Below are 27853 nucleotides of genomic sequence, written 5' to 3'. Positions count from 1 at the left end.
TCCGGGAAGAAAGGTATCGGGGCCGGACGCGGACGGGGGTCCGCAGCCTGACCCAAATACCAGTCATCCAGCCGCGAGCGCTCGGGACAGGGCGGAGGGTTCCACTCTAACCCGATGCTCGCGGCGGCTCGAGACAGCATGGCCGTCATCTCTGGATCTGACTCTGGCACAACTGTAGTCACACCCGAAGGCGGCAGCTGTGATGAGTCTTCACTTCCAGCAGACTCCGACCCACCTTGTGATGCTGCAATAGACATGGCATCTTCCTCTGGAGCGCCAAAGGAAACCCGCGGGACACCCGAAGATGATCTCGCCGGAATCCCCTGAACACTCACGGGTTGCAGCATTGGAGAGGGTGCGGCTGGGCACGGACTGATAGTCGGCGCTTGGTTCCAAACCGTCACCCTCAGATCACCCTGGCCACCAGCCGAAGTACTAGCTCTATTTCTAGAGTCAGTAGATCGGGGTGTGGATGAGGGGACCCTCACTCTTGCGAGATCACCGAGTCTTGACCGTAATGCTGCGATGGTCATGTTCCCACAGAGAGAACATGAGTCATCCACGAGTGCTGCTCTAGCGTGATCAATGCCCAAACACACTATGCAGCACCCGTGCCCATCAGAGTCGTCAACCAGCCTACCGCAACCAGAAGTGCACGGGCGAGGCATCTTTAAAAAGACGTGCCACGTGCAAGCTCTTTTGTGAGAATAGAAACCTGATTGTGTTGAAGCGCTCGGGGAGAAACACACTCGCTGTCGAACCACAGACAGATAAGCAGGAAGTGCGCGCTCGCCGAAGATCGCCGTCACACCAACACCAGAGAATCTTGCTCGTTTGAAGAACTGACAATTTCAGGAATGGCTTGTGGAACGAAGGATTAACTTGGCTCCAAAGCGAAAACATGCCTATTTGCTGCCAGCGTTCTCCTTATATACTCACGAGGTGAGGCGGAGTTACGCTATGCAAATTCCGCAGACCCATGGCATTTCTTTGCCATTGGCTCGTTTTGAAGTATTTGAAGTTGATTGGCTTCTAAGCGAAACCCCCATTCGTCGTCATCCGACGGAACTCGGAGTGACAACGAAAGGGAACTGAATAGTTCTTCTATGGCATCAGTGTGAAAAACCCCTTATGGAACCTTTATTTTTAAGAGTGCAATGCTGTTTTTTTTTCCATGTCTCTTCGTTGGCCAGAAAATCACACCGTTTAGTCAGCAGGATGAACCCCAGCTTGAGATGATAAACAGAAGTATACCTTTCTCCTGCATTACCCCAACCCAGATAAAAGGCGTCCAGCCAGCAAAAGGCTCCCCACAGGCCTCCTTTGCTTATGAAAGAGAGCAAGGCCTGATGGCTTTTATAATAAACATCTTTAAAGAGGTAAATAATGAGCAAAGTCACTGGCAACACTTCACTGCTGAGATCCCTCTGCTCAGGGTTAATAATGTGAGAAGTGAAGAGTGACAGAGGAGATCGAGGAAAGAGAGGCTGGATATCAGATGAGATACCGAGTTTCTTTTCTCCATCCTTAGGCGAAACACTTTCACTTACGGCAGAGAGCGTTCTTGAAAAGCTGGCTGAAATCTGCCACAAGAAGCTTTTTGAAGAAGGTAATGGTGCGTTTTGTAGTGATTGCATTTCGATTAGTGAGTTGCAGCTGTGTCTCAACATTACATCCAATGGCTGTGAAATTCACAGATAATCCCTGTGAAATGAGCTGGAACATGGAAATTCAGAAGCTTATGCAGTCTAATGAGTGGAATGGCTTCTTATCTGTTACAACGAATGATGCCCTCGCCACTGGACCATGTCTATGAAGGGACCGATCCAATGAGGAAACCATAATAACACAAAACACTGCGTTCTATGTCTTAATAAACACAAAAACAAATCCACATTTTTAAAGCTGAGTGTTTATTTGTATTGGTGACAGTGAACAGCAATATTGCACATATACTGCAGGCCATTTCAAATGCACATCTTTTGGCTAGTAAACACTCAGGGCCTTTAATGTAGAGATCTTTAGCTTTACATCTACAGTGCGGACTGAAGTTAGCATATAGCGTACACAACATATTAGCATAGTTTGTTGATTCAGGAATGTGTTGTTGTGTTTGGCCGATGCCGAAGAAATGAAACCTAATTATTAATACTACAAATAGCAGCTAATAAAATACATTTCCCCTTTCTGGAATGTTATGTTGCTGTGCTTCTCTCTTAACCAAATAAATACTTAGACTTTATTGTTAGCATTCTTTTCTTTTTTTTAAGTGTATTCATTGGTTGTAAACCATTCCCTATGGTTATAAAATGCTCTGTTAAATTAATATCATAACACATAGATTTTTTTAGACTAAGTTAGATACACTATATAGCCAAAGGCACTGATGTTGGGTATGGCAGAGTGGTTTATGGGATTTTGTAAACCATATTGATATGGACCCTGTTTTTGGCACCAACATGTCATTGTGATGTAGCATTAAAACATCTTCACTGGAATTACCAGAATAACCAAACCCATTAACTCTTAAATGCATGAATGTTTCGCCAATCATTATTACATATTCGGGTCTTTAGTGACCCGGATCTATATATATCACAATCACACGGACGGATCTCTAACCGCCGCAATAATATAAAACTTTCTTGATGTTTAATAATCACAGAAGAATAAATGAAAGCATATCTTGTTAACGTTTGGAACTTGGAAGTGTTCAATTTGAGCGGAGGCCTTTTACCATCATCCCTGTCCTCGCCAGAGCTCATTTCCCAGTACATTCAGCATCTGGCTCATCTTAAAAATATTCTCAAACCTATCATTTTCAATATCTTCAAAATCAAACATTTGATCGCTGACCGCTTCTCCACCAGGTCCACCATCAAGTGACCGTGACACTAATATCTAATCGCGTATTCAGTAAATCGCCGAGCCATTTCAGAATAAAGGTGAATTGCACTTATTGAGTCATCAGAGATTCAACAATACTTACACTATTAGAGACTTTGGGTCACTATACCTTTTTTTTTTATACAAACAATTAATTAGAAAACAGACATTCTCTTATAACTGTATTCTTTCCTTGTTATATTGTTTATAATGAATAGATACTAAGAAGGTTGACGTCTAACATTTTAAAAAAATGAAATGACTGGTAGCGAATGACGTCCCGGGTCGCTAAAGACTCGAGGTGTGCCTTTAAGGGTTAATTAGAATCCACATACTTTTGGCCATATAGTGTAGTGTTACATATATGTAGACTGACAATGAAATATCATTTTTGTTCCATGTCTTTGGTTAATAATAATTACTGTCAAAATACAAATGAAAATACTTAGGGTATAAATAGAGGAGTAATCTCTATCACACAATTATTCTTGTGATATAAATAATATCTCATCAAATATCCCTATTTAATTACCACTATTCAAACATTTCTTACTGTAAAACCATGTTATGTATGTTTGCCACAAACAATCACTATTTGCACAAAGAGTCATAAATTCTAAAAACACAGCGCTTAGTACAATGGTGCACACTTCAATTAATCGTCATTACATAACAGCTAAGAAATTACAGTATGCATTTGACTGTTTAATGACTTGGATGGTCCAGGTGGATTCATCGCTCAGTTTGTACATAAATGTTGTGTTTAAATTAATGCACTTACAATAGGGCAAGACATACAGGTTTTAAAGCACAAATTTGAACCTATTATTATTATTTTTGTTAATGCGCTCATCTTAATTATTCTGAACAAAACTGCGTAAAATTTGAGCTGCGAGTTGTCTAAATCGTATTTCTGAGTATATTTTTAATGGAGTGTGGTATTATGACCCTGATGTCATGCCTTTCTCCTCATATTTCCATGGTATTTTTTGTTTCTTTGTACAAATTGATGGACAAATTATTTCTGAATTCTGTGGTAATCAACCTTGAACATTCCTTGTTTGTGCAGTTTATCGTGAGTATAGTAGTTCCAGTTAAAAGAAAGAACAGAACACAACAGACAAGACAACTGGGAGAAGTGAAGAGGAGAAGACATATAATGTCATTCTGGTCCTTCATTATGAAATTATAACCTTAACATTCTGGAATGCTCAATTTCCTAGTGGAACATTCCAGAACATCTGCGAGTTTCATTATTTTAGAGCACTTCACTGGTCTAATACTCTGGAATGCAATGCTTCAGAATTTCTTCTCCATTTCCTATATTCCAACCGAATCTACTGGATTTCCACCCTGCGCACTCTATAAATCCAGTGCCAGTCTTTCTATCTCGTCTATCAGGAAGTCAATGTCAGACCTGGTCACAGCCGCATTGGAGACGACCATCCTGAAGAAGTTGACCTTCTCCCCCTGAGGCTGGTAGCCCACCATTGTTGTCCCACACTCCATCATCATTGCCTTGATCTTGGGGGCAACCTAGATAGAAATCACAAGACGGAAAGTACTACAGTATTATACTTGTATTTTGTAGTACTTGTAATTTTTAGTATTTTGTTGTACAGCATTATGGTAACCATGCTAAATAAAGTGAGTTCTTTGTGGTGAAATATGTAGCGTACCGGCCAAAAGTTTGGAATATTTGCTTTTTTATGTTTTTGAAAGAGGTCTTATGCTCACCAAGGCTGCATTTATTTGATCCAAATTACAGTAAAAACAGCAATATTGTGAAATATTATTACAATTTCAAATAAGAGAAGGCTGAATACTGGAGTAATGGATGATGAAAATTCAGCTTTGCCATCACAGGAAAAAATTACATTTGAAAATTTATTGAAATAGAAAATTGATGTTTTACTGTAATTTCCATGAAACAAATGAATCCCTGGTGAACAGAAGAGACTTATTTCAAAAACATAAAAAAAAAAAATCTTAATTATTCCAAACTTTTGGCCAGTAGTGTACACATTTGTATCGTTTCAGTTAGTGTAGTGTAAGAGCAGGAGTGAGTCTTTGAGTATCATTTCACCTTATGAAGCCGTTGTCTTTTCTCCTCTCCATCTGGCAGGAGGCGCAGGCTTGGAGGAATGTACCAGAAACACACATTGGTGTGCTGGGGCTAAGAAACAGACAGAAAGACAAGCACGTAGAATTTAAGAAAACGGGACATATTCTAAGCAGCAGGGACGGTTCTAGGATTTCAATATTAGGTGGCCCTAAATGAGGGTATGGTTTTTAATATTGTTTGAATAATAGGGTAGGGATGAATGAGACAACACAGTAGGTTCTGCACTACCTATCAAGTCAAAACATGAATATTGAATTAATTTCTAATCATTTAAAATAACCAGCTAATATTCAGTAATGTTCATTGAGAATATAGACAAACTTTATATTACTGTAATTGTCAATATTGGCAATATGCGGGTACATTTTTTTTAACACATTTACCCTCGGTTTCACAGACAAGGCTTAAGCCTAGTCCCAGACTAAAATGCTTGTTTGAGCTGTTTTAACTGAAAGCAACTTGCACTGAAATATCTTAAAATATGTCAGTGTCATTGTTTTGTCTCAAGATGAACAACGGTAATGTTTTTTTTGTTCTAAGGTACGTTTATAAGAGCTACTTAAATGTCCTAATTGAACTAAGGTCTAATCCTGGCTTAATCTAAGACCTGTCTGTGAAACCGGTCCATAATGTTTTAAACACTATCCTTTTTTTAACTCTACATTTGTGCAATAAAATTTACTTTAAAGAAGATCTACATCTATCTTTTTTCATTTATAGAGATAACATGGAAAATGTGCCATGCTTTAGTGGAGGATTTCTGTCACCTGGTGGAAAACAAAGACTTTTAACATCCTGAAATTATTACTATAACCAGTAGATGGCAGCAGATGACCACTCGTGAGCTCATGTGCCATTTCATCTCCCTTTTATAGTTTTTTTACGCATGTTTTGCTTTTGGATTTATAATAAAATTAATATTATAACAAATTTTAGCAATTTTATGGCACTGAAGTATGAAGTAACGCGCTGAATAACACAGACTAAAATACGGGGGTGAGCTGAAGCCTGCCACCGGTTTCATATGAGTTTTAAAGGGGACTGAGGTGATCAGGAATTAGTGAACATATTACGGAGTTAATCACAAATTTTTCGGGGGGCTGGGTGGAAATTTAGGGGGGGGGGTAAAGCCCTCCTAAAATGGGCCTAGTGACACCTCTGCTAAGCAGACATTTGTCAAAGTATTCTTTGAACAAATTATACCTTTGTAAATCATAATAAACACCTAATTTTCTTTGCTACATTATTTGCTTCTGTGCAATGGGAGTGTTTGTTTTCAACATCTCTAAGGTTTGAAATGTACTAGTCTACACAAGCACATGGACGTCAACACTTGCCAAATTAAGTAAAACAAATGCCATATTAAGTATTGTTGCATTCTGAAATGTGTCAGAATGCAAGTATGCGCTGCATTTTCAGCATTGCCATGAGGGGGTGTAGTGATGTAAACCTCAACAGTCTTCTTCTGTGGTCAGTTTTCTCTTCCAGATCAACTGCTGTCAGAGCAAAAGTTTGAGGAGAATCTTCTGAACAAGTGTGTTACAGGCAAGGGGGTAATCCATCGACCGGAAGTTGAAGCCGGCCGGGTGCCGCCATGTTGTAGCAGAACTTCACTTGCGTTAGCATTTCCATTGACTCCCATTAATTTTGGCGTCACTTTGACAGCGAATAACTTTACATCTGAGGCGTTTAAAGACTCCATTTGTCCATTATTTATTTCTAAAGAAACACGACAATGTATAAAGGGCTCCATTACCTTCTATGTTACATTATGGCCCCGTAGAAACAGATTTTGTAAAAATAGGCTAACGATTGCGTCATAACCACTCGACTCTCTGTCGCGCTGTACAGAAATTACCGTACAGACAGGAGGAGAAGCTCGCAGGCAATCGGGGGGACGTCCCGTCAAGGGAGAAGCCCAAAGATAATGAGTCCATAAAAGCAACGGAATACTTACTCCTGCTCACTCACGCCAAAGAACTCTTTCCTCAAGTTCCCCGTCTCTGCAAGATTAACGTTTGCAATTTTCACGCACAGCTACTAGAAGATTAACGTCTGTCAGACAGGTTCCTCACGTCATCAAGCTTAGTTTGAGTCGGTTTGAGTCTGCGCGTCAGGAACGGAAGTGCTCAAAAATCGCTAAAAATGGGCTTCAACTGTCTCAACTGAGTTCCAATGAGATGGCTCTGTCCACTTCTTATACTGTCTATGGTTACAGGCCCTTACCAGATTGTAGAACATAGAGCAACTCTCTGCTAGTCTTAAAGACACAGGGCAGCATTAAAAAGCAATGATATGGCTCAGACTAGTAACAGACACCTTGACTCTGAATAGTACTATAGTATGTTATTATAGACAGTGGTAAACTCTGTTGTGTTTTCACTCACCTCCCCTTGAAACACCATCTCATATCCTTCTCGGTTCTTGATCTTGTGGTAGAGATACTCAGACAGCTCCAAACATCTGTCAATGTGTCTCTCAAAGCCAATAGTGCCCTGTTAAAGACCAAAGATCCATAACAAGACAGCTGATATTCTGTTCATTCATCATCCATCATCCATCCACACATTCATACATCCAACCGTTCACCTATCCATCCATCCAATCGATCTATCGATCCACCCACCAATTCATCCATCATCCATTCAACCGTTCATTCATTCAACCATCCCTCCACCCATTCATCCATCATTCATCCAGCCATTCACCTATCCATCAAGTCAAGTCACCTTCATTTATATAGCGCTTTTAAAAATAAAGATAGTTTTAAAGCAGCTTTACAGTGATAATAGGAAATTGAAGTAACAGAGATTGTTTTGACTTTACAGCAGCTCTAGAATAAAGTTATTGTCCAGCTAAAGTGAGTTTTTGATTGAGTCACTTCCGTTGCTAAGATCATTAGTTATTAACTTAGGGGCCGCTTACACAACAACGCTTACACCGAAAGCAGAAAACCTTCAACGAGTTCTGGCCGCTCATCCGCACGACCATCCCTCCCTCCCTCCCTCCCTCCCTCCATTCATCCAACCGTTCATCCATCTAACCATCCATGCATCATACATCAATCTACCCATTCATTAATCATCCGTTGAACCGTTTATCCATCCATCCATCCATCCATCCATCCATTCATTCATTCATTCATTCATTCATTCATTAATCCATCATCAATCCACTCATTCATCCATCCAGGATCCATTCATTAATCCATACATCCAACTGTTCATCCATACATCCATTTATCCAGTCATCATCCATTTATTCATCCATCCACTCGTTTGTTCATCAATCCATTGAAGGGGTGGACCCTGAAATCCACTGCTGCTTCAATGTATATGTAATGAGTGATTATAATCAAGGTATTAATCAAAAATGTTCCTTCTAAATATCAAATGAGTTGAATGACTTCTCTAGGCTTATGAGATCTTACTTTGTTATAGAAGTTACCAGTGTGATTACTGAAATCTTCTTTTCATGTATTCTTTAATGTCACTCTGAATTCAATTTCTGAGAGGTGACTGAAGGGTCTGTCCCACGCCAGGATTGCAGTAACAGTGCTTGCTCGTTTAGCCCGGCTTCCAGAAATAAAACATGGACTCGTTTTGTGTTTGAGAAAGGTCTTCAACATGTCAATACATACATCTGCTTTTCTAGGGTACCCTGACAACTATGGTCACAGGGGTCATTGTGGTCTATAGTTTAAGGGATCATTTCTTTGTTAAAGCCTTACTTTCCATTTAGATGAAAGTGTTCTCTCCTTGAGAGAAAGAACATGTTATCTTGATGTTGTGAGAAAACTCTCCTATTTATAGTTAGAGTCGACCAAATCCAACCTTGAAGAAGCTGTGTTTCTGTGTGTGTGTTAGTATTATTGTTTACAGGTTAAGGAACAAGTGGCATTATTGGAGATTGACTGACTTGTTTTCTTCGACATGTTGGCGCCTAGGGTTAGGCGGAGGAAGGCGGAGGAACACTCGTGCCTAACTCAGGGTCCTGGTGGAAGCTGTACGGCTATGGAGATGTGCCACTGCCTATCAGTCCATGTGTGGAAAATTACTATGTTTATCTATTTCTTAGCCAATCAGAATCATTCAACCTGAAGCAAGGACGTAGCTTAGAGCTTGGTGACGGGTATAACTGCTGTGATCTTTGTAACTGTAAGAGGAGCGGCCTATACAAACTCATTGTGAGTCTCGAAGATGACTTCTGCTGATGAAACTCCAAACTATCTTCAGTAAAACTTTTCTTTCCTTTATTATAATTCTGACTCTTGTCATAAATTGACTGCACTTCTGACTCCGGGTCTTAATTAACCATATCTGGTCCTTGGGTCTTTGACTGTAAATCCCCTAACACCATCGATCCATTTGTTTGACTCATTCATGAGTAACACATTATCAGACACTGAGGTTCTGATCTCATGAATGTGCACACACACCTTTGACTTCCACATGAGCCAGAATTTGAAGATGTCTACATGACGGCCACACTGTATGGCCTTGTCCCCCGTGTCATAGGTGACATCATACTGTTTATCCGGCTGAAAGAGATATCCAGCACACATGGAGTTGCAGCCCTGTAGTAGACCCTGTTAAACACACACACACATGAACACAGTGAGATAGCATGAGCACTTAGCAGAGATGAACATAATCACATGTAAAAATGTCCTGTCTATCGCTCTTTCACTTTCTTGTCTTCGGAACATTTTGTTTCTAGTCAGTCAGTTTTCTTTGTATTCTATCACTGATTTTTACTCCGTTCTATTAGCATTTAGACTCATTCATTCTGCCGCCCCCATTTCTGTCTTTCTCTCTTACCTTCTCTCGGACCAGAATGGCGGAGCACTGTAGTGGGACACCCATCATCTTGTGTGGGTTCCATGTGACAGAGTTGGCTCTGCAGAAACAACACTGATCAGAACACTGTGCTGGCACACAGTTTAGTTGGTTGTATGGCAAGAACATAGTAGAGCAGGGATGGGCAACTTCGGTCCTGGAGGGCCACTGTCCTACAGAGTTTAGCTTCAACCCTAATCAAACACACCTGAACAAGCTAATCAAGGTCTTCAGGATCATAGATATCCATAATAAAGGCTCGATGTCTTACGGCGGAGTCTCTATCGTCATCACCGTCGGCCATCTTGTCACAGGCAAGCTTTCTTGCGGGCTCTGTGGTACCTGATGTAAGATGAGTGATCAGCACGAACAAAAACACTCTTATCTCGTTGAAATCTTGACGGATTGACAAACGGTTTGGTTTCTTACAAACGTTATTAACGTGGCTATAATTCTGGATGATTATTTATTTATACACTTATTATTCATGTGTCATAACTACATCTCTGACGTTTATAACAAACCAAACCGTTTGAAAATCGGTAGAAAATTGAGCAAGTTATGGTTATTTAAAAAGTACATGCACCATTAAAACACAATGTTACGAGTGAGCGAGCTGCCTGTGACAAGATGGCCGCCAGGTGCGGACGTCGACCTCCATTGGCCAGCAGCGCGGACGAGACATCTAGCCTTTATTATGGATATCTATGTTCAGGTTTACTAGAAAGTTACAGGCAGGTGATTTTTCCAGGGTTGGAGCTAAACTCTGTAGGACAGTGGCCCTCCAGGACCGATGTTGCCCATCCCTGTAGTAGAGTATGTACTTAACAGGGGTGTAGCAACCATTATAACATTTAAACATTTTTAAGTCCTCCTAGTTTTGGGAATTCCTTTTATCATAATTTAATTTTGTTCGACAGCAGTGCAAGGATGTAGCTGGCTCATAAAACCAAGGACTTTAGGACCAAGCAAAAACCTCTATCAACTGGTTGAATTGGCAGTGGACAGCTCTTGTGAAATGAGTACTTTTTATAGTAATAGTAGCCTATACTTGAAGGAATAGTTCACCCAAAAATTAATATTATGTCATCATCAAGTTGTTCCAAACATGTATGAATTTCGTTGTTGTGTGGAACATAAAAGGAGATATTTTAAAGAATATATGTAACCAAACAGTTTGTGGGGCACCAATGACTTCCATAGTATTTTTCTTTCATACAGTCATTGGTTCCCCACAAACTGTTTGGTTATACCGACATTCTTCAAAATATCTTCTTTTATGTTCAGGTTTGGAACAACTTGAGGGTGAATAAATGATGACATCATTTTCCTTTTTGGTTGAACTATCCCTTTAAGTGGGACGGGGGGAGGGTTTGGGTTGACTAGCTTTCGTGAGGCACACTCGCAAGGTCTCTCGCTCTCTCCCTCTCTGCCGTGCTCGCGCTATGTATGTTATGCGCGCAGTATGTTCTGTCTCGCATGCGCGCTCTAGATTCCGGCAGATTTGAACTAATTTACGGGCATCAGGGAGACGCTATAGACTTGGGATGTCTGCAATGGCCATAGACAATTTGAGGAAGAGGTGGGGGAAGTGACGTATGTCGTAAAGCAGTCGAGTTTTGTAGTTCTTTTTGTGCTCGGGTTACTACCCGAAACCCGAAGTTACATAGTGTGAGTAAAAGCGATACAGACCACGTCAGGCTATGGCAGACGTGTCATTTAACCTATTGTAAGTCGATGTACCATCACAAGGGTCTTGGAAATATATTATGAAGGTTGAAAAGTTCCATAGTGTTGCTTTAATTGCATGTTAATTGTAATTAAATAAAAATGAAGTTTAAATGCAATTAGCATTTGACAAGCTTCTATGGTAAACAAAAATATAATGTATTTTTATGTAATGCATTTAAATATTGAACTACACATTTGTAATGATGAAGTTGCAATCTAGTACATTTAAAATATATTACCTTTAAAGTAGGGCTGTCAAATGATTAATCGTGATTAATCACATCCAAAATAAAAGTTTTTTTTACATAATATATGTGGGTGCACTGTGTATAATTATTTTGTATATATATATATATAAATACACACACATGCATGTATATTTAAGAAAAAAATATTATTTATATATAAAATATTTATATTTATATATAATATAAATTATATATAAATCTATATATAGTATATACATGAAAATATTTCTTAAATATATACAAGCATGTGTGTGTATTTATATATAAAAAATAATTATACACAGTGCACCCACATATATTATGTAGAAAAAACTTTTATTTTGGATGTGATTAATTACGATTAATCATTTGACAGCCCTACTTTAAATGTAATGTTGAATAACAAACTACAGTTAAAATTAAAATCATGTACTTTAGTATGTTAGTCAACACATCAAAATAAGGGTAGCCTACTTCTTTAAAGCATCACAAATGATTATTAAAACATAATTATTTAAAATGTACTACACAATATTAGTGAATATAATATTAATGAAGCAAGCTCATAAGGTTTATAGCTTATGTATGATACCTCTCAATGCCGTTAAGCTTGTGTCTATGTTTTCTGGACATCAGCAAACCTCCACCCCACGCTCCCTTAAAAACATATTCACACAATCAGTTGCAAAAAAAAAAAAAAAACGTATTCACAGCATTCAATGCGTCTGTTTAAGAGAGTAAAGAAATAATCACAAACGTACATCCACATGAAGCCACAAGTTGTATTTTTCACAGATGTCAGCGATCTCATTGATTGGATCAAAGGCTCCGTACACTGTAGATCCAGCTGTGGCGTTCACAAACATCGGCACACACCCCTGGCAGCACACACACAACAAAGCCATTCTTCACATACACAATCCGAATCAAAGTTGCAGTGCTCAGAACTAATTGCATGTTAATTGCAATTAAATGAAAATGTGTTATAGTTTAAAACCCTCTGGGGTCCTTCATTTCAGAGTCACACTCAGGACCTTCGGGTCCAAATGGTCCGGAAGGGTGGGATTAATATATATATATATATATATAAAAAAATCATAATTTAATTTTAGAGTCAAGCCTAGGCCTCATGAAAGCAATTTTTGAAATGAGATGGATGCCATCTGGTGGACAAACTGAGCATTGTAAAAATTCAAAACACGTATGTAATCTGAATTTATTAGTGTTTACGTGTATAAAAGTGTGTTTGTGTGTGTGTGTGTGTGTGTGTGTGTGTGGCTGGTCTGTTTTGCACTCTTGATGTTTTATATATTCACCCCTTCACTGTTGTGTGCTTTTTTTCTGGATCGTGGCTGATTTGTAGATTGTACGCACAAAAAAACTCTGTATTTTCACATTTTTGCCAATTTCCCATTCATTTCCTATGCGGGTCCATTTGGACCCGAAGGTCCTGAGTGTGACTATATGTGACATTTTTTTTGGGTGTTCATATACCAAGTACCAACAAAGTCACCAAATTTCGGACCATTCCGAGGAAGCTATGATTTAAAAAATATATATATATTTAAACGCTTCGGGTCCATTTGGACCGAAGGACCCCAGAGGGTTAAATTCAGATTAAATTTCATTGAATTTTTTACCCATCTTCAGTAGGACTTAAGTGTTACACACTACAGCAACAATTTACATCTACTTTACATGTGCTTTAGTATGCAAGTCAACACATCAAAATAAGGGTACTTCTAATTAAAGCATGACAAAAGGTTACTAAATCAATGATTTAAAATGTACTTTAAAGTAAAAAATAAGTGCACCTTTTAAGAAGCATAGTCATGAAAGTGTACTCTTTTTTAAGTACACTTAAGTGGCCTTTTATTTCATTAATATTATCTGCAAGCACAGTTTTTAAGATTTAGAAGAAAACTATAAGTGCACATTCAATACAATTAAGCACACTTCTTTTTCACAAGTATAGGCTTCCAGAGGATGCGTTGCTGTAAACATGATGATGAGAATGATTGTATGTGGTAAATGAAATGAGAGAACATCACAGACACTGTCAGGAGGACTTAAATATTTAATAAACATTCCACCAATCAGCAATGATCATTGCAGTCAGTATGATTATCACCTCTTAACACAACAAGAAGCGCAAAGAGCTCAATGTCTGTCAGAGAGGTGTATTGAAGAGTTTATTCATGTGAACAGGACACTCACCTTCTGTTTGGCGTCAATGACTTTGGCTTCCAGATCAGCCGGAATGACTCTACCTCTAACAAAGAGACACAAATGTAACACAGACTCTCGCCGCTGATGAGAAGATCCACAAACACACCACAGACACACTTACCTTTCATCTGTTCTCAGCAAGATCAGATTCTCTGTGCCAAAACCCAGCACTGCACTGGCCTTCTTTATAGAGTAGTGACTCTGGGAACAATATAGTAACAGACTTGTGAGTAAGTGTATGATATTTCGTACGTCAAATGTATACTTCACCAAAAAAGAGAAAACAAAAAGAAAATTAATTAATTCTCCATCTCATGCCCAACTTCTGTGACTTTCTTTCTTCTGTGGGACCCAAAAGTAGATCTTCAGCAGAATATCCTGGCGCCTCTATTCCACACAATGAAAGTGAATAGAAATGAGGTCTGTCGAGCTTCAAAACTGACAAACACGACCCATGAAAAGCACCATCCAGCATAGCTCTCACATCTCATTTGCATTTGCACACATTTAAATATGGTGCAAGACACATCACACCAGGTTGGACATCAATGATGATCTGTCAAGGAACCGAGAACGTTTGATGCCATTGATATCTTAATGTGTGGACATGAGATGCGAGAGCCGCGGCAAATGAGCTTCACAGAGAGCAACGGCTACAGTTTTGGCCTTTTGATCTCACAAAATGCTAGCTTATGGTTTCAGAAGACTTACAATCAGTGGTTGTGTCCGATTTTCTCATTGTCCTTCATTTTTAAGGAGAGGGTCGTACAAATTCCGTCATAATCTATTATACCTGTCATTTTAATTTGCATATTTTAATTATAAGACGACATTTAATCGTTTTTGCAATGTTTTCATTCACATTTTCAATGAAAATGGATGAGCATATAAAATAGTTATTTATGAAGAGAACAGATTACCAATCGATTTTTCATGTTCAACACCACGCAAAGCTGATTAATGTTTGTTTGTTTTTTCCGCAGTGACAGCCACTAAAACACGACCTTTGTGCCTGAACAGGCAAATATGAACAACACAATATTGCAAAATACAATTACGATTAAAATTTGAACAAAACACGTACCAAATGAACTGAACTAAACTCAATCGACTTTCTGTAACTCAAACCTTCCTCTTGGTCCGCATGGTGACTGATAAACTGACCGGTGACTGATAAACGTTGGCTGTGTCCGAAATCGCCCCTATACCCTCATTCACTATCCCCTACATTAGTCCACTAATAAAGTTCACTTGAGTGAATGAAAACGAGTGAGCCGCTTTTGCAGAGTTTGTCCTTGCTGTTTAATAATTATTTGAAACTGAGCAAATTAGCAGCTCCAGTAGTAATGAAAAGATTCCACGACTCTCAACAGGCATTATGGGTATTCTCTAGCGTTGAGCGCATAGATGTGTAGTAGTAGCTCCACATTCGACCACTCGCCGCCACTCACAGTAAGAATAAATGATGCCACAACATGGCGCAGCTTGGTTGCAGACGCTCAGTCAACTTGATCTCGAGTGTTCATGGACCGTTCCAATATGGCGGACGGTTTAAGCGTAACGGCCCATTGAAACAGCCGCTAACGAGGCATCTATGTGTATATATATGGTATATATTATTGCGGTGCATTGTGGGATTGAATGAGTGCACTCGATAACGTCCACTGTGGTTTCGGACACCATACAAATGGCTGCCCCCTCAAATAGTGCCCTATTTAAGGGTATAGGGGGCGATTTTGGATGCACGCGTTGTCTGACGTTTGTCCTTCATCCTCCACCGCATCCGCATCACTCTCTTATTTTTCACCTCTTTTATCCAAAATATCACAACTCTTTGGGCATTTGAACTGAGATCAAAGACGAGACAAGATAATAGATCATGAATATGTGCACTCGCCACCAACTGGACAGGGGTGGGAATTACCTTTACAAGTTACAATAGATCACCCTCAGTGTAATCTGTCAAAATGAACGACGGCCTTCAGATTTGTCCGTCAATGCTAAAGAAAATGTAATCAATAACGGAAAATATGTGGTTACAACGACCACTGCTCTCAATAAAGGGCACAAGTTGTATGGACTACTTTTATAGTTCTTTATGGTGCTTATTTGATCAGTTTTGGAGCTCACTGCTTCATTATGGAAAAGAGGAACCAGGATATTCTGCAAAACTTTTAGGCTCTCAAACCCACAAAAATTTCATCAGTCAGTGAAGCCAGTATGTGTTCTGTCAACGCTATCTCACGACCAATTCGTACGAATTTGTACGAGTGATTAAAAGATGGCTAATTCGTAAGAATTCGTACGACCTCACTCGTACGAATTTGTACGATTTGTCTAAACCCACGTGATGGGCGGAGTCAGGGGTAGGTCATTCGTACGAATTGGCCAACTCGTAAAATATGTACGATTTAGCAAAAATCTTACTAATTCGTACGAGTGATGTCGTACGAATTTTACGAGGTGGCTAATTCGTAACAATTCGTACGACATCACTCGTACGAATTAGTACGATTTTTGCTAAATCGTACATATTTTACGAGTTGGCCAATTCGTACGAATGACCTACCCCTGACCCCGCCCATCACGTGGGTTTAGACAAATCGTACAAATTCGTACGAGTGAGGCCGTGAGATCGGGTTGTTTCTGCACATCAACACTGTGGTGTTAAGTCAAAATACTATCTAAACAAAATAGTTTCTTTTAACTTTGACTGAAGATAGTTTATAGCTTTTAGATAAACAAAATTATTTTAACCGGAAATCACAATTTTCGATTAGACCAATATAAAACTGCAATAAATGACACGGTCGTTCCCCTTTTTTCAGTATTCACGCATTTAACTACACAGAGATAGGGAGAGAAAAAGGGAGAGAGAAGAGAGAGAGAGAGTGAATGACCTACATGTTCTGAGGTGAACAGCACCAGTCTGGGAACCGCTGCCATGCCTTTGATTTTAACCTCAGGATAGTGTTTATAGCGCGCCACCATCACGCTGTACATGTTTGAGATCGCTCCTCCTGCAACAACAAACATTTTAATTCATTTAACTGATGAGTAGGTCTGTAATTAACATTGTGTACTTATAATCTCAAGAACAGACAGTCACATTTACATGTGTCTTAAATAAATTGAATAACAAATGATTTAGTCGATGTATGCGTTTATAATTGTCTGCCAAAATTTAACATGGCAGCCAAATGAAGACGGGCTCCTCCATCCATTCTTGGCTTCTCCTTTTCATATCTCATTCAAAAAAATATTTAGGCCTAAATTTAAGATTCATGTATTTGAATTGCATATAAAATTGACGCAGTTTTAACAATTTAATTTAATTTATGTTTTTAAACAATTTGCATTATTACTTTATGAAAAAAATAAACAAAAATTGAAACAGTCCCACGGTTTGCTAACAGGAATACTTTTTTGTTTGTTTGTAAATCTGTGCACCCGCACAAGTGCTGAAAAGTGAAGCCAAAGCGTCTCGATCGCCCCCCGGTGGCTGGTCCCAGTATAGGTCATAAAGCCCGCCTCCCCATGAAGTCTGGACGCGATGGAAACTAAACAATCAAATTACGCTTTTTTTTCAAATGTTTTCTGTAATTTTAGGTAGTTTTTATCACGCTGATTGAAGTTTAAGTGTTCTTTTTTTTTTTAAATAAGTTTGGTCTTAGTTAGTTATTTGATGCTATAAAATCGGGAATATGACGTCATGATTGACAGCTTCTCTAGTCAAGCCAAGTCAGGGTAAATTCCCAAATCAAGACAGCTTCTCTAAACGAAGTAGTCACTGAGGCACCAACTGAAGACTAAAATTTCATCTTTGAATATAATTTCATTAATTAATATTATGTATCTGTATTATTATTCTTTATTTAGTATTCATAATAAGTTGTATTATCTTATGAAGTTTAAAATGCATGAGTAGACTATAGATTGCATGGACACATGTGTTTAAGGAACATATTTTAGACACAAGGAGGGTAGCTGGGAGGATTATGTATTCTGCTTAGAGGTATGTAATGTTCACTTAGCAGAGAGTTCCAATGATGAATATACTTCAAATGTGTACAGTTGGTATGCTCTTTGCAAGAAAATGAATGTTTCAACTGATGCAAATGTACCATTTGTATACCACTAATGTATACACTGAGAAATAGTTTCTTAATGTGGAAAGTGGATTGTACCATGTGCATATACATTTCATTTTAAGCATAAGCAATATGTTTTGTTACCTTACAAGGAAGCTGTAAGACTCTCTGTGATGTATAAAAACTCAATCTTACTGTACTACAGCAGAGAAACATGGAGGCATGACTGGGTGAGAGGAAGGAGAAACACGAAACGCATAGACCTGGCATGAATATAACATCTTCTCAGAGTTTCTCTCCTGACATATAAGAATAAAAATCTTTCTTGGCAAGATAACTGGTGTCTGGTCCCGTGAATTAAATAATAACGGGGAAAAGGCTTAATTCCAAGTCTACAATTTGGCGTCACGAACAACAGGATCGCATCTTCAGGCATTTGTCTCAATCATTCAAGGTAAGACTTTTTCTTTTTCTAAAATAATTCTAAGTCTGCCTGATGATTAGACATTGACTGAAACTGCTTAAAAGAACTGTGTTATTTAAAGTACCAGTTGTGTTGCCAATGAATATATGTCAGACAATTAAATTTGGCTTATTTAAGTTGCTCTGATCAGTAAAACCTCTAAAATATTTGAATGATGCTTGGGTAAAAGTGGATCTTTTTTAGAAAGAAGACCATATAGAATTAGCTATAAGACGGTTAAGCTAGGCAAATTTGCTTGTTTACAACTGCGACGTGGTTGGATTGTGGCGGGACTGTCTAAAAAGATGGCAGAATGAACCCTAAAGCATCCAACACACAGAAGATTCGTTCTCAGAAGGAGACGAGGAAAGTGTAACAAGCAGTGATTTATAGCGGTTTAAAGTGGCGGGTCTGTGCTCTGAGTTAGTGCAGTGCAGTATATAGAAGATACGAAGAAAACCCTAAAACGTTTAAATACGCAGAGGATTGAACCCTTAGAAGAAGGGTATCAATGAAAAAAAAAAGAGCTAGAATCGCGGGCATTCTGATTTTGACCATAAAACTGTTCAAATGTTTGAGGATACTGATCTGAGTTGAACTTAAAGAAAAAAGAAAAAACAAAGAAATTAATCTAAGATAAACTAGAGGAAAAAGAAAGAATAAACTTATCTGAGTTAAACTTAAAGGAAAAAGAAAAACAAAGAAATTAATCTGAGATAAACTAGGAAAAAAAAGAAAGAAGAAAAAATGTATCTGAGTTGAACTAAGTAAATTAAAAAGAAAAAAGAATAGATAACTAAAATATAAGGGATAACTTGTTTTTAATCTTTCTTTAAAATCCCTGAGTTCTTATAGGGCTTAGAGAAGAGAGAGAGAGAGAAGCAGCCCCTCCCTTTGGAATTCACTCTATATACATACACACACACACACACACATATACGCACACACACATAGCCCTGCTGTTCTGAGCACAGAGACACAGAGTGACAAATTCTTTGAAACATGGGAGAAAGTGTCTGTAACAGCAGAACAATATCTTCTTGGTACCTGGAAAGGAAGAGGAAGAAACAAGCTAAACTTTTGAAAAAAGGTCTGGATATCAATGCATCTATGGATGAGCAGTTAAGCTGGTTCGAGTCCCAAAAAGACAAGATCAAATCAAAAGCATTCCCAATACTGGCGGCTCATTGGATTGTGAAACAAGGTGGAATTTGTTGCGACATGAATGGTGGTCCAGTTCCACTTGCTGAAGCAATGAAGCCTCAAATTGAAGCATATACCAAATTGAACAAAATCATGTCTATTAAATGTTCAGATGAAGCAAATACAACCAGTGAAGATTTATTTGATCCAGATTGGACAAATATAATAACTGAAGCTGAAAGAAAATACTCACAACCACCAGTGAAATCCGCAACAACTGTAACGCCTCCTCCTTACAACCCAATTTATCCAACTTTGCCTGAACAATGTACAAGTTCATCTAAACCTCTGACACAGCCTCAAGCTTCGAGATCAAATGGAGGTCCAGTTGACAAAATGTATATTGCATCTGCACAAGCAGCTCCGGTAATAACAAGATCTAAAACAGTTCAGCCAAACAGAGACATGCTGCGATGTACACCAGCTCGGAATTATGATTCTGACTGGGGCGATGAGACAAAAGATGACGACATGATCACAGTTGATAAGATCGGTCCTGAATTTTCTTCACCTGCGATTAAAAGGGAAGAATCTGAAATGATGACAGAAGAAAGACCATTCACACCAGGAGAACGTCAAGCCATTCTCACAGCCTTGCCTCCTCTGAAGAGACAAGATCCAAACACAGAGTTTTGGCGAGAATTGGACTCATTAGTTGAAGCACATCAAATGACATTAAGAGATATACACACCATTGTGAAAGCTAAAATCCCAAGAGACCGATGGGAACGCTTGCCAGCATCGATAACAACAGCCCAGTGGGTAGACTTGTGGGTCGACGGCCAGGGAAGACACCTGGGTCTTTGGCAAGCATTAGATGAGTTCCGAAAAGTAATCCAAGAAATCTTGGGAAGTGGTAAAATTCCATTCACATCAGTGACATTGATTAAGCAAAAGGATGATGAATCTCCAGATGAATATGCTCTGCGTAAGTGGAATGCTTATGAAAGATGGGCCCTCTGTGCTAAGAAACAACCTGACAGAGATGATGTACAGTTCACTGACACACTTGTCGATGGTTTCAGCACAAAATACCAACATGCCTTATCACTTGGAGTCAATCCAGGTGAAACATTTGACCAAATTATGCAATGGGCTGGCCGCTTAGAGATGGCTATGAGATCAAATAAAGAAGAAGGAAACAAGCCATATCGAAGAGGAGTGGCAACAGCTCAATACAACAAGGACACAAAGAATAGGGTGATTTTCTGCAGCAACTGTGGAAAGCGTGGACACTCCAAAATAGATTGTTGGGCTAAAGGAGGTGGAGCAGAAGGTCAAGGTCCATCATTTAGACAGGTCAGTGCGAAAAACCATGAAGAAACCACTCAAGGGAAGACATGGACTGAAGCACAAGTCCGTCAGCTCATTGAGGGAATTATGCGTCCGCAATAGGAATCAGCGGCCCCCTGTATTAGTAAGAAAAGAGACAATCGCCTTTTCGTCAATGCATTAATAGGGGGCCACCCATGTGACATCCTTGTTGACACAGGAGCAGCCATTTCAATAACAGATCTGAACCTACCTACAACAGATGAAACTATGGAAGTTGAAGGAGTTGGAGGAGGTATCACAAAATTTCGCAAAAGTATTCAAGTTCCACTGCAAATACATGAAGATGAAGTCTTATGGACATCTTTCTGGGTTGGGCCGAATTCACAAGGAAGCCTTATTGGCATGGACATTCTTCCATTGTTGAACATGATCATATTCACTGACAGTCGTCAAATCGCTACAACAGCTGGGATAATACCACACGAAGATCGCACATGTAATTTAAGTTCTGTTGGTACAGCAAAACCAATCATCAGAAATTGGGGAAAAGATGGTGTGTGGGGTCTTCTGTGCAGTTTATATTCAGATGTTTGGGCTAAACACAAATTGGATTGTGGCAAAGCCAACATTGACCCCGTTGTTATTGAGGGACCGATACATGCCCCTCATAAACAATACCCTATCCGACCTGAAGCAAGACAAGCCGTGGAAGAGATAGTGGCAGACTTGGAAGCTGAAGGAATCATCAGACAAACTTCATCTACCACTAATAGTCCTGTCTGGCCTGTCAGGAAATCGGATAACTCATGGAGATTAACCATTGATTACACAAGACTTAACAGTGTAACACCAAAACCGCATCCTATTGTGGCCAATCCTGCCACCATTCTGAATGATATTCCAGGAAATGCAAGAATTTTCACGGTACTAGATGTACTGTCAGCTTTCTGGTCTATACCTATTGATGAAAAATCTCAAGAGAAATTAGCCTTCACAGTAGGCGCAAAACAGTATGTTTGGAACAGACTCCCACAAGGTCTTAATCTTTCCCCTGTTGTATTTCATAGAACTTTGGATCAGTTCTTAATGGAGCGAAAAGCTGAGATTGAGAGTTCAGGAAGTGTTTGCCTCCAATATGTTGATGACTTGTTGATTGCAAGCCCAGATGAAAACAGCCATATATTTGCTCTGAATGTTGTCCTACAAGCCCTTAAGAAAGGAGGATTCAAAGTCAACCCTGACAAAGCACAGCTGGCCAAAACCAAGGTTATCTACTTGGGCCAAGAAATATCTGTCGAGGGAAGGAGAATGACAACAGAGCGTGTAGAGGCATTACGGCAACTCCCAAAACCTCTAACAGTTACAGGAATGCGGAAGGTGATGGGACTTTTCAACTATTGTCGTCAGTATATTCCTGATTTTGCCAGCATCACTAGCCCCCTCATCGACTTGTACAAGGGAGGAAAGCCTGGAGTGGAACAGATAAACTGGACACCGGAAGCTGAGGAAGCGTTTACTTCTATGAAAGAGAAACTGACTTCAGCTCCAGCCTTGGGACTTCCTGATGGACGATTGCCATTTCATTTGTGGACCAGGGTGGGAGACGAGTCCTACTCAGCAGTACTGTGTCAAAAACCAGGTGATCGATACAGGCCAGTTGGATACTTTTCCACAAAGATTCCTGTTACAATGATTGGTCAACCACGATGTATACAAGCCCTCGATGGTGCCACATGGGCAGTGGATGCTGTTGAAAATCTGATAGGAGCACAGACTATCATACTGCACACTCCACACAGCATAGTGACGTTGTTGAACAATACAAACATCAAGACCATAACTGACGCGAGGAGAGCAAAATGGGAAGCAACTTTGTTAAACAAGGATTTGAGAGTGGAAATCATCAGAGACATTTCTCTTAACCCTGCAACAATGATGCTGGAACCACATGAGGGAACACCACACGAGTGTGAAAAACAAGTTGAAGAGGAAAGTCTTGGTCCTGTTAATCCAATCGCTCTTGAAAATCCAGATAAAGAGTAATGGGTCGATGGATCCAGTTATTATGTTGATGGAAAACGACATACTGGGTGGGCTGTAGTGGAAGCTGATGGAACTGTTGTGAAGAAAGGAGCTCTTTCTGGGCAATTTTCAGCACAAGTAGCTGAGCTCATAGCACTTACGGAAGCTTTTGAACTATCGGAAGGAGATCGAGTTAACATCTATACAGATAGTCGTTATGCTTTTGGGGTGGTCCATGACTACCTAGCTCTGTGGAAAAGACGTGGACTTATCACCAGCAGTGGGAGCGAAATACAACATGCTTCCATAATTCGCCGTTTGATTACAGCATGTCACTTACCCAGAGAAGCAGCCGTGATCAAAGTAAAATCACATCAATCTGACAAGTCCAAAGAAAGTCAAGGAAACACGGCAGCAGATGCAGCGGCTAGAGAAGCAGCTCTACTTCCTCTTACTCCTGTTACCTTGGTAAAGGAAAACAGCAAAGATAATCCTGAGCTCCATCTTCTGTCATATCAAATGGAGACAGATGAAGAGAAAGAGCAATGGATAAAAGCAGGAGCGAAAGAAGATGATCAAGGTATCTGGAGAATTCCAACAGGACAAGTGGTGATGCCTATCAGAACAAGAAGAGAACTGATGCAGCTGTATCATGGAAAAGTGCATGCTGGAGCAAAAGCAATGAAAGCTCAAATCAGCGAGACTTGGTGGTGGCCACGAATGATGAGAGACATTGATGATTACTGTAGGAGATGCTTGATCTGCATGAAAGCAAATGTGGGAAAATCTGTAAAGGTGCGAATGTCACATGCACCCAGACCAACAGGTCCATGGACACATCTCCAAATCGATTTCACAGGACCTTTATCACCCAGTGGAGGGTATCAATACATACTTGTAATCATGGACAGATTTACTAGACGGGTGGAAGCATTCCCTACAAAAACTTGCACTGCTGAAGCGGCAGCACGAGTAATGGTGGAAGAAGTTATTCCTCGCTGGGGTCTTCCATATGAACTTGATTCTGACAATGGAACTCATTTCACTGGAAAATTGATGAAGGAAGCAATGAAATTGATGGGAATTAAACAGAAATTCCACATTCCCTATAGGCCAGAAAGCTCGGGCATGGTAGAGAGAATGAATCGATCATTGAAAACCGCACTTACCAAAGCCATTCTGCAAACTGGTCAAGGTTGGCATAAGTTATTACCTGCTATTCTGTGGAACTTGAGAGCAACTCCAAACCGAGTTACAGGACTAACCCCTTTTGAACTAATGACTGGAAGAGCAATGGTTCTACCTCCTGATGCTCCGCCACCTGCGGGAACAGGAGGAGACTCTACTTTGTTCCAAGAAAAGTTACGACGCTATCTCGCAATGCTGGACAAAGCTACTAAAGACAATAACAAGAAAGTGCGAGAAGCTCAACAGCAATGGGATGAAAAACACACCACTACTGACATTCCACACATTCCCGAGTTAGGCAGTTTTGTTATGATCAAACGAATTGCTAGGAAAGGTTTAGAGCCTAGATGGGAAGGACCATACGAGATACTCCTAACTACTGACACAAGTGTTTGTCTTAAAGGGAAGGGTGTAGGAACAGACAGATGGTATCATTGGTCACAAGTTAAACCTTGCTTAGTGAATGAACAAAATGATAATGACGGCTTATGGCCTGATATTGAGCACTGTTCATCCATTAGCTTTAAAGATTGGGAACAAAGAAGTGATGTTTAATTATTTCTCTGCTTCCATTTCAGGAATCAATTCCATTGACATTGATTAGAGATGGTTGCAAGTTATTCTCGATACCCAACGACAATGGTATGCTTATTTTTAATTTTACTTGGCATTTACCAAGGAAGCCAAGCTTTATGGACTCCTCGAGTTCAAGAAATCAATCGGAATGCTACTCTGAAATCTGGCCAACATTTTAATCTACCCTTTATTTCCAAATGGGGATTATGGGATTGGGTGCCACGTAATGATAAAGATCTTGCTAAATATCGTGAGGACATCTTTGGAGGATGTAACTTTTATCATCAATGTTACAAAAGCAGAGTAATTTGGCCTGTGAAAGACGGGGGGTATTCTGGTAGTGCTCAAAGACGAGAAATTTGTTCAAAAGGACAATGTGAAGTTGTGGGGTTAGACCTCATAACGTCTACTAATGTGGAAATTAATTTCATTTTGAATCGTACTCACATGCTTACAATATGGGATTCGTTGGCCCAAGGGTGTATTTATCCCATAGTGTTGCCATGTGAAGGGTTTCTAAGGGATACTTCCTCGGGGACAACAAGATTCAAGGGAAATTATGTACGAGTATGGCATTCAGAAGATGAGAATGAATATTGTGAGACTGAACTAGAAACTGGGGAAATTGGAAGGTGTTTTTATCTTTCTGCGGAAAAGACAAACAAAGCTAAAACATGCCCAAATACAACTATTGCACCAGCTCATGGTATTTTGTTAGCAAAAGAAACCAAAACCTTGATAAATGAAGCCCACATGGTGCGGCAACGCATAAATTATAACTTGAAATCCCTTCTTACTGTTTTTGATCAGTCTTATTGTGGAAATTTCACACAAATAAGGGGTTGGTTGGAAAAAGAAGTTAAATATTATACCTCTGGAGATCCTCTGAGTAGTAAAAATCGTAAACCTCGAAGTATATGGGGAGACATAGCGGGGGTGTTTGGTTCTGTCAATTCAATTAGCAATACCGCTCAAATTAATCAACTAAGTGAGTACACTCAGTGGGTGGGAACAATGAGTGGGAAAGGACTCACTAAGGCCCTTCAAGGTACTCTACATATTATAGCAGCGGGTCAGCATCTTAATAATGCTGCAAAGGAATTGGCAGATGCATTAACAAAATCGTCTGATTTTGAGACGCATCGTGCGGCGTGTTTATTTTTAGCCCAGAATTTAAAGGATCAAATGGTAGAGGATATTCAGGTTATTCGAATGGGTCAAGTTCCTGAACGGATAGCGGAATCTTTGTTAATGGTTTTCGGTAATCAACTTAATTTGACTTCTGCTAAACATGTCCCGTTAGTTAAAATTGGCATTAATGAGAATTCGTTGTCAGGTTCTGGAACATTACCTTTGACTATGATATGGCCTCAATATGGGAAGCGCAATATTATGACAGTTAGGCGATTCCAATCAATGGGTGTTAGACAAGGAAATTCAGTAATTAGATTAGGAAGGAATGGATATTGGGCTGAAGGTGAAATGCCGATGATTTCTACCACAGACTGTTGTGTTGAGGAACATGAGTGGGTAATTTGCTCATGCTCTACAATGTTTAGTCTATCTCTTAATGGTTCTGCAGTTTGGGAAGTAGTTCCTTTAGATCAAGCCACAGGTGCATAGCAGGTGTCAGAAGCACAGTGGTGCATATTACATGATGGGAAAAGTGAAAATATGATATACGGAGGGAAGTTGTGTCCAATTCCTCCTGATCCATTTTGTCTTGAGATTCTCTATCCTCTTCACTTGGGTGGAATTCATGTTCCACATGTGCAATTGTTGCAGTTAGAGCCACAATGGTGGAATAATGATTTAGTAGAAGAAAGGAATTATGAACTCTTTGAAATGGTTAGAAGAGTTAAAAAGAGTGTTAAAGCAGCTCAAGAGGAGGGAATTCAAGCAATGGGTCATGTTATCGTAGCAAACGGAATAGCTAAATTGATGTCTGAGAGAAAATTAACACAAATTCCGGGAAATCTATCATGGTCGGAATGGATAGTTTTGACTATGGTAGGTGTTTTGCTGTTTCTATTAACAATACAACTCATCATATGTGTTACTAGAAGGAAGAGTACCAAACCTGTTAAGTTGAATATTATTAACCAAAAGGATAGAACCGAGAATGGGATATATGGAGTGAAATAGGAGATTTTACACATTCTACACTACGAAACACAACCTCACAAACAATGAACACCCGCTTACTGATTTACAACCCTAAGGGATAGGATCCTTTAACATCAACATTTATTTTTGTTTATTATTTTAGCACGGAACTGAAGGAGTTAATTACTTAACGAGTTCAGGCACGGGCAGAAGATTTATTACTTTTTCTTTTCTTAGATGATTGGGGTTCATTTTAAATGCTTACACATAGACGTTAAATTACACATAGCATGCGGGGACATAACATGGGTTGGGTTTTTCGTTTTCCTTTCTGTTTCTATACTTCTATCCTTTGTCTATTTCTTGGTCTGCTATTTCTTCTCCTCACTATCACTTCAATAGGTTGGCCACCTGGGGATGATGGTGTGGAACTGACGGCCGTAGTTCCAGTGGAGGGAGATGAAGACTAAAATTTCATCTTTGAATATAATTTCATTAATTAATATTATGTATCTGTATTATTATTCTTTATTTAGTATTCATAATAAGTTGTATTATCTTATGAAGTTTAAAATGCATGAGTAGACTATAGATTGCATGGACACATGTGTTTAAGGAACATATTTTAGACACAAGGAGGGTAGCTGGGAGGATTATGTATTCTGCTTAGAGGTATGTAATGTTCACTTAGCAGAGAGTTCCAATGATGAATATACTTCAAATGTGTACAGTTGGTATGCTCTTTGCAAGAAAATGAATGTTTCAACTGATGCAAATGTACCATTTGTATACCACTAATGTATACACTGAGAAATAGTTTCTTAATGTGGAAAGTGGATTGTACCATGTGCATATACATTTCATTTTAAGCATAAGCAATATGTTTTGTTACC

General features: G+C 39.4%; 1 protein-coding gene across 2 annotated transcripts in view; it reads right to left on the bottom strand.

Moving 5' to 3' along the window:
* Positions 1-4199: 4199 nt before the first annotated feature.
* The window catches only part of gad1a (glutamate decarboxylase 1a), a 46774-nt gene continuing 23120 nt past the window's right edge, over positions 4200-27853 (bottom strand). For both annotated transcript variants that reach the window (XM_056268974.1, XM_056268975.1), the window contains exons 7-16: positions 16941-17056; positions 14158-14237; positions 14025-14079; positions 12569-12685; positions 12400-12464; positions 9832-9910; positions 9450-9599; positions 7399-7506; positions 4973-5062; positions 4200-4422 (exon numbers count right to left, since the gene is read on the bottom strand). In XM_056268974.1, the coding sequence (XP_056124949.1) occupies positions 4249-4422; positions 4973-5062; positions 7399-7506; positions 9450-9599; positions 9832-9910; positions 12400-12464; positions 12569-12685; positions 14025-14079; positions 14158-14237; positions 16941-17056 (1034 nt within the window). In that variant the 3' untranslated portion in view covers positions 4200-4248. The remainder of the gene's footprint in view (positions 4423-4972; positions 5063-7398; positions 7507-9449; positions 9600-9831; positions 9911-12399; positions 12465-12568; positions 12686-14024; positions 14080-14157; positions 14238-16940; positions 17057-27853) is intronic.

Source organism: Rhinichthys klamathensis, unplaced genomic scaffold, assembly GCF_029890125.1.
Source record: "Rhinichthys klamathensis goyatoka isolate OS25496 unplaced genomic scaffold, OSU_Roscu_1.1 h1tg000279l_1, whole genome shotgun sequence".
Lineage (NCBI taxonomy): Eukaryota > Metazoa > Chordata > Actinopteri > Cypriniformes > Leuciscidae > Rhinichthys > Rhinichthys klamathensis.
Note: the sequence above shows the minus strand (reverse complement) of the source record. Positions and strands in the feature narration are given on the sequence as shown.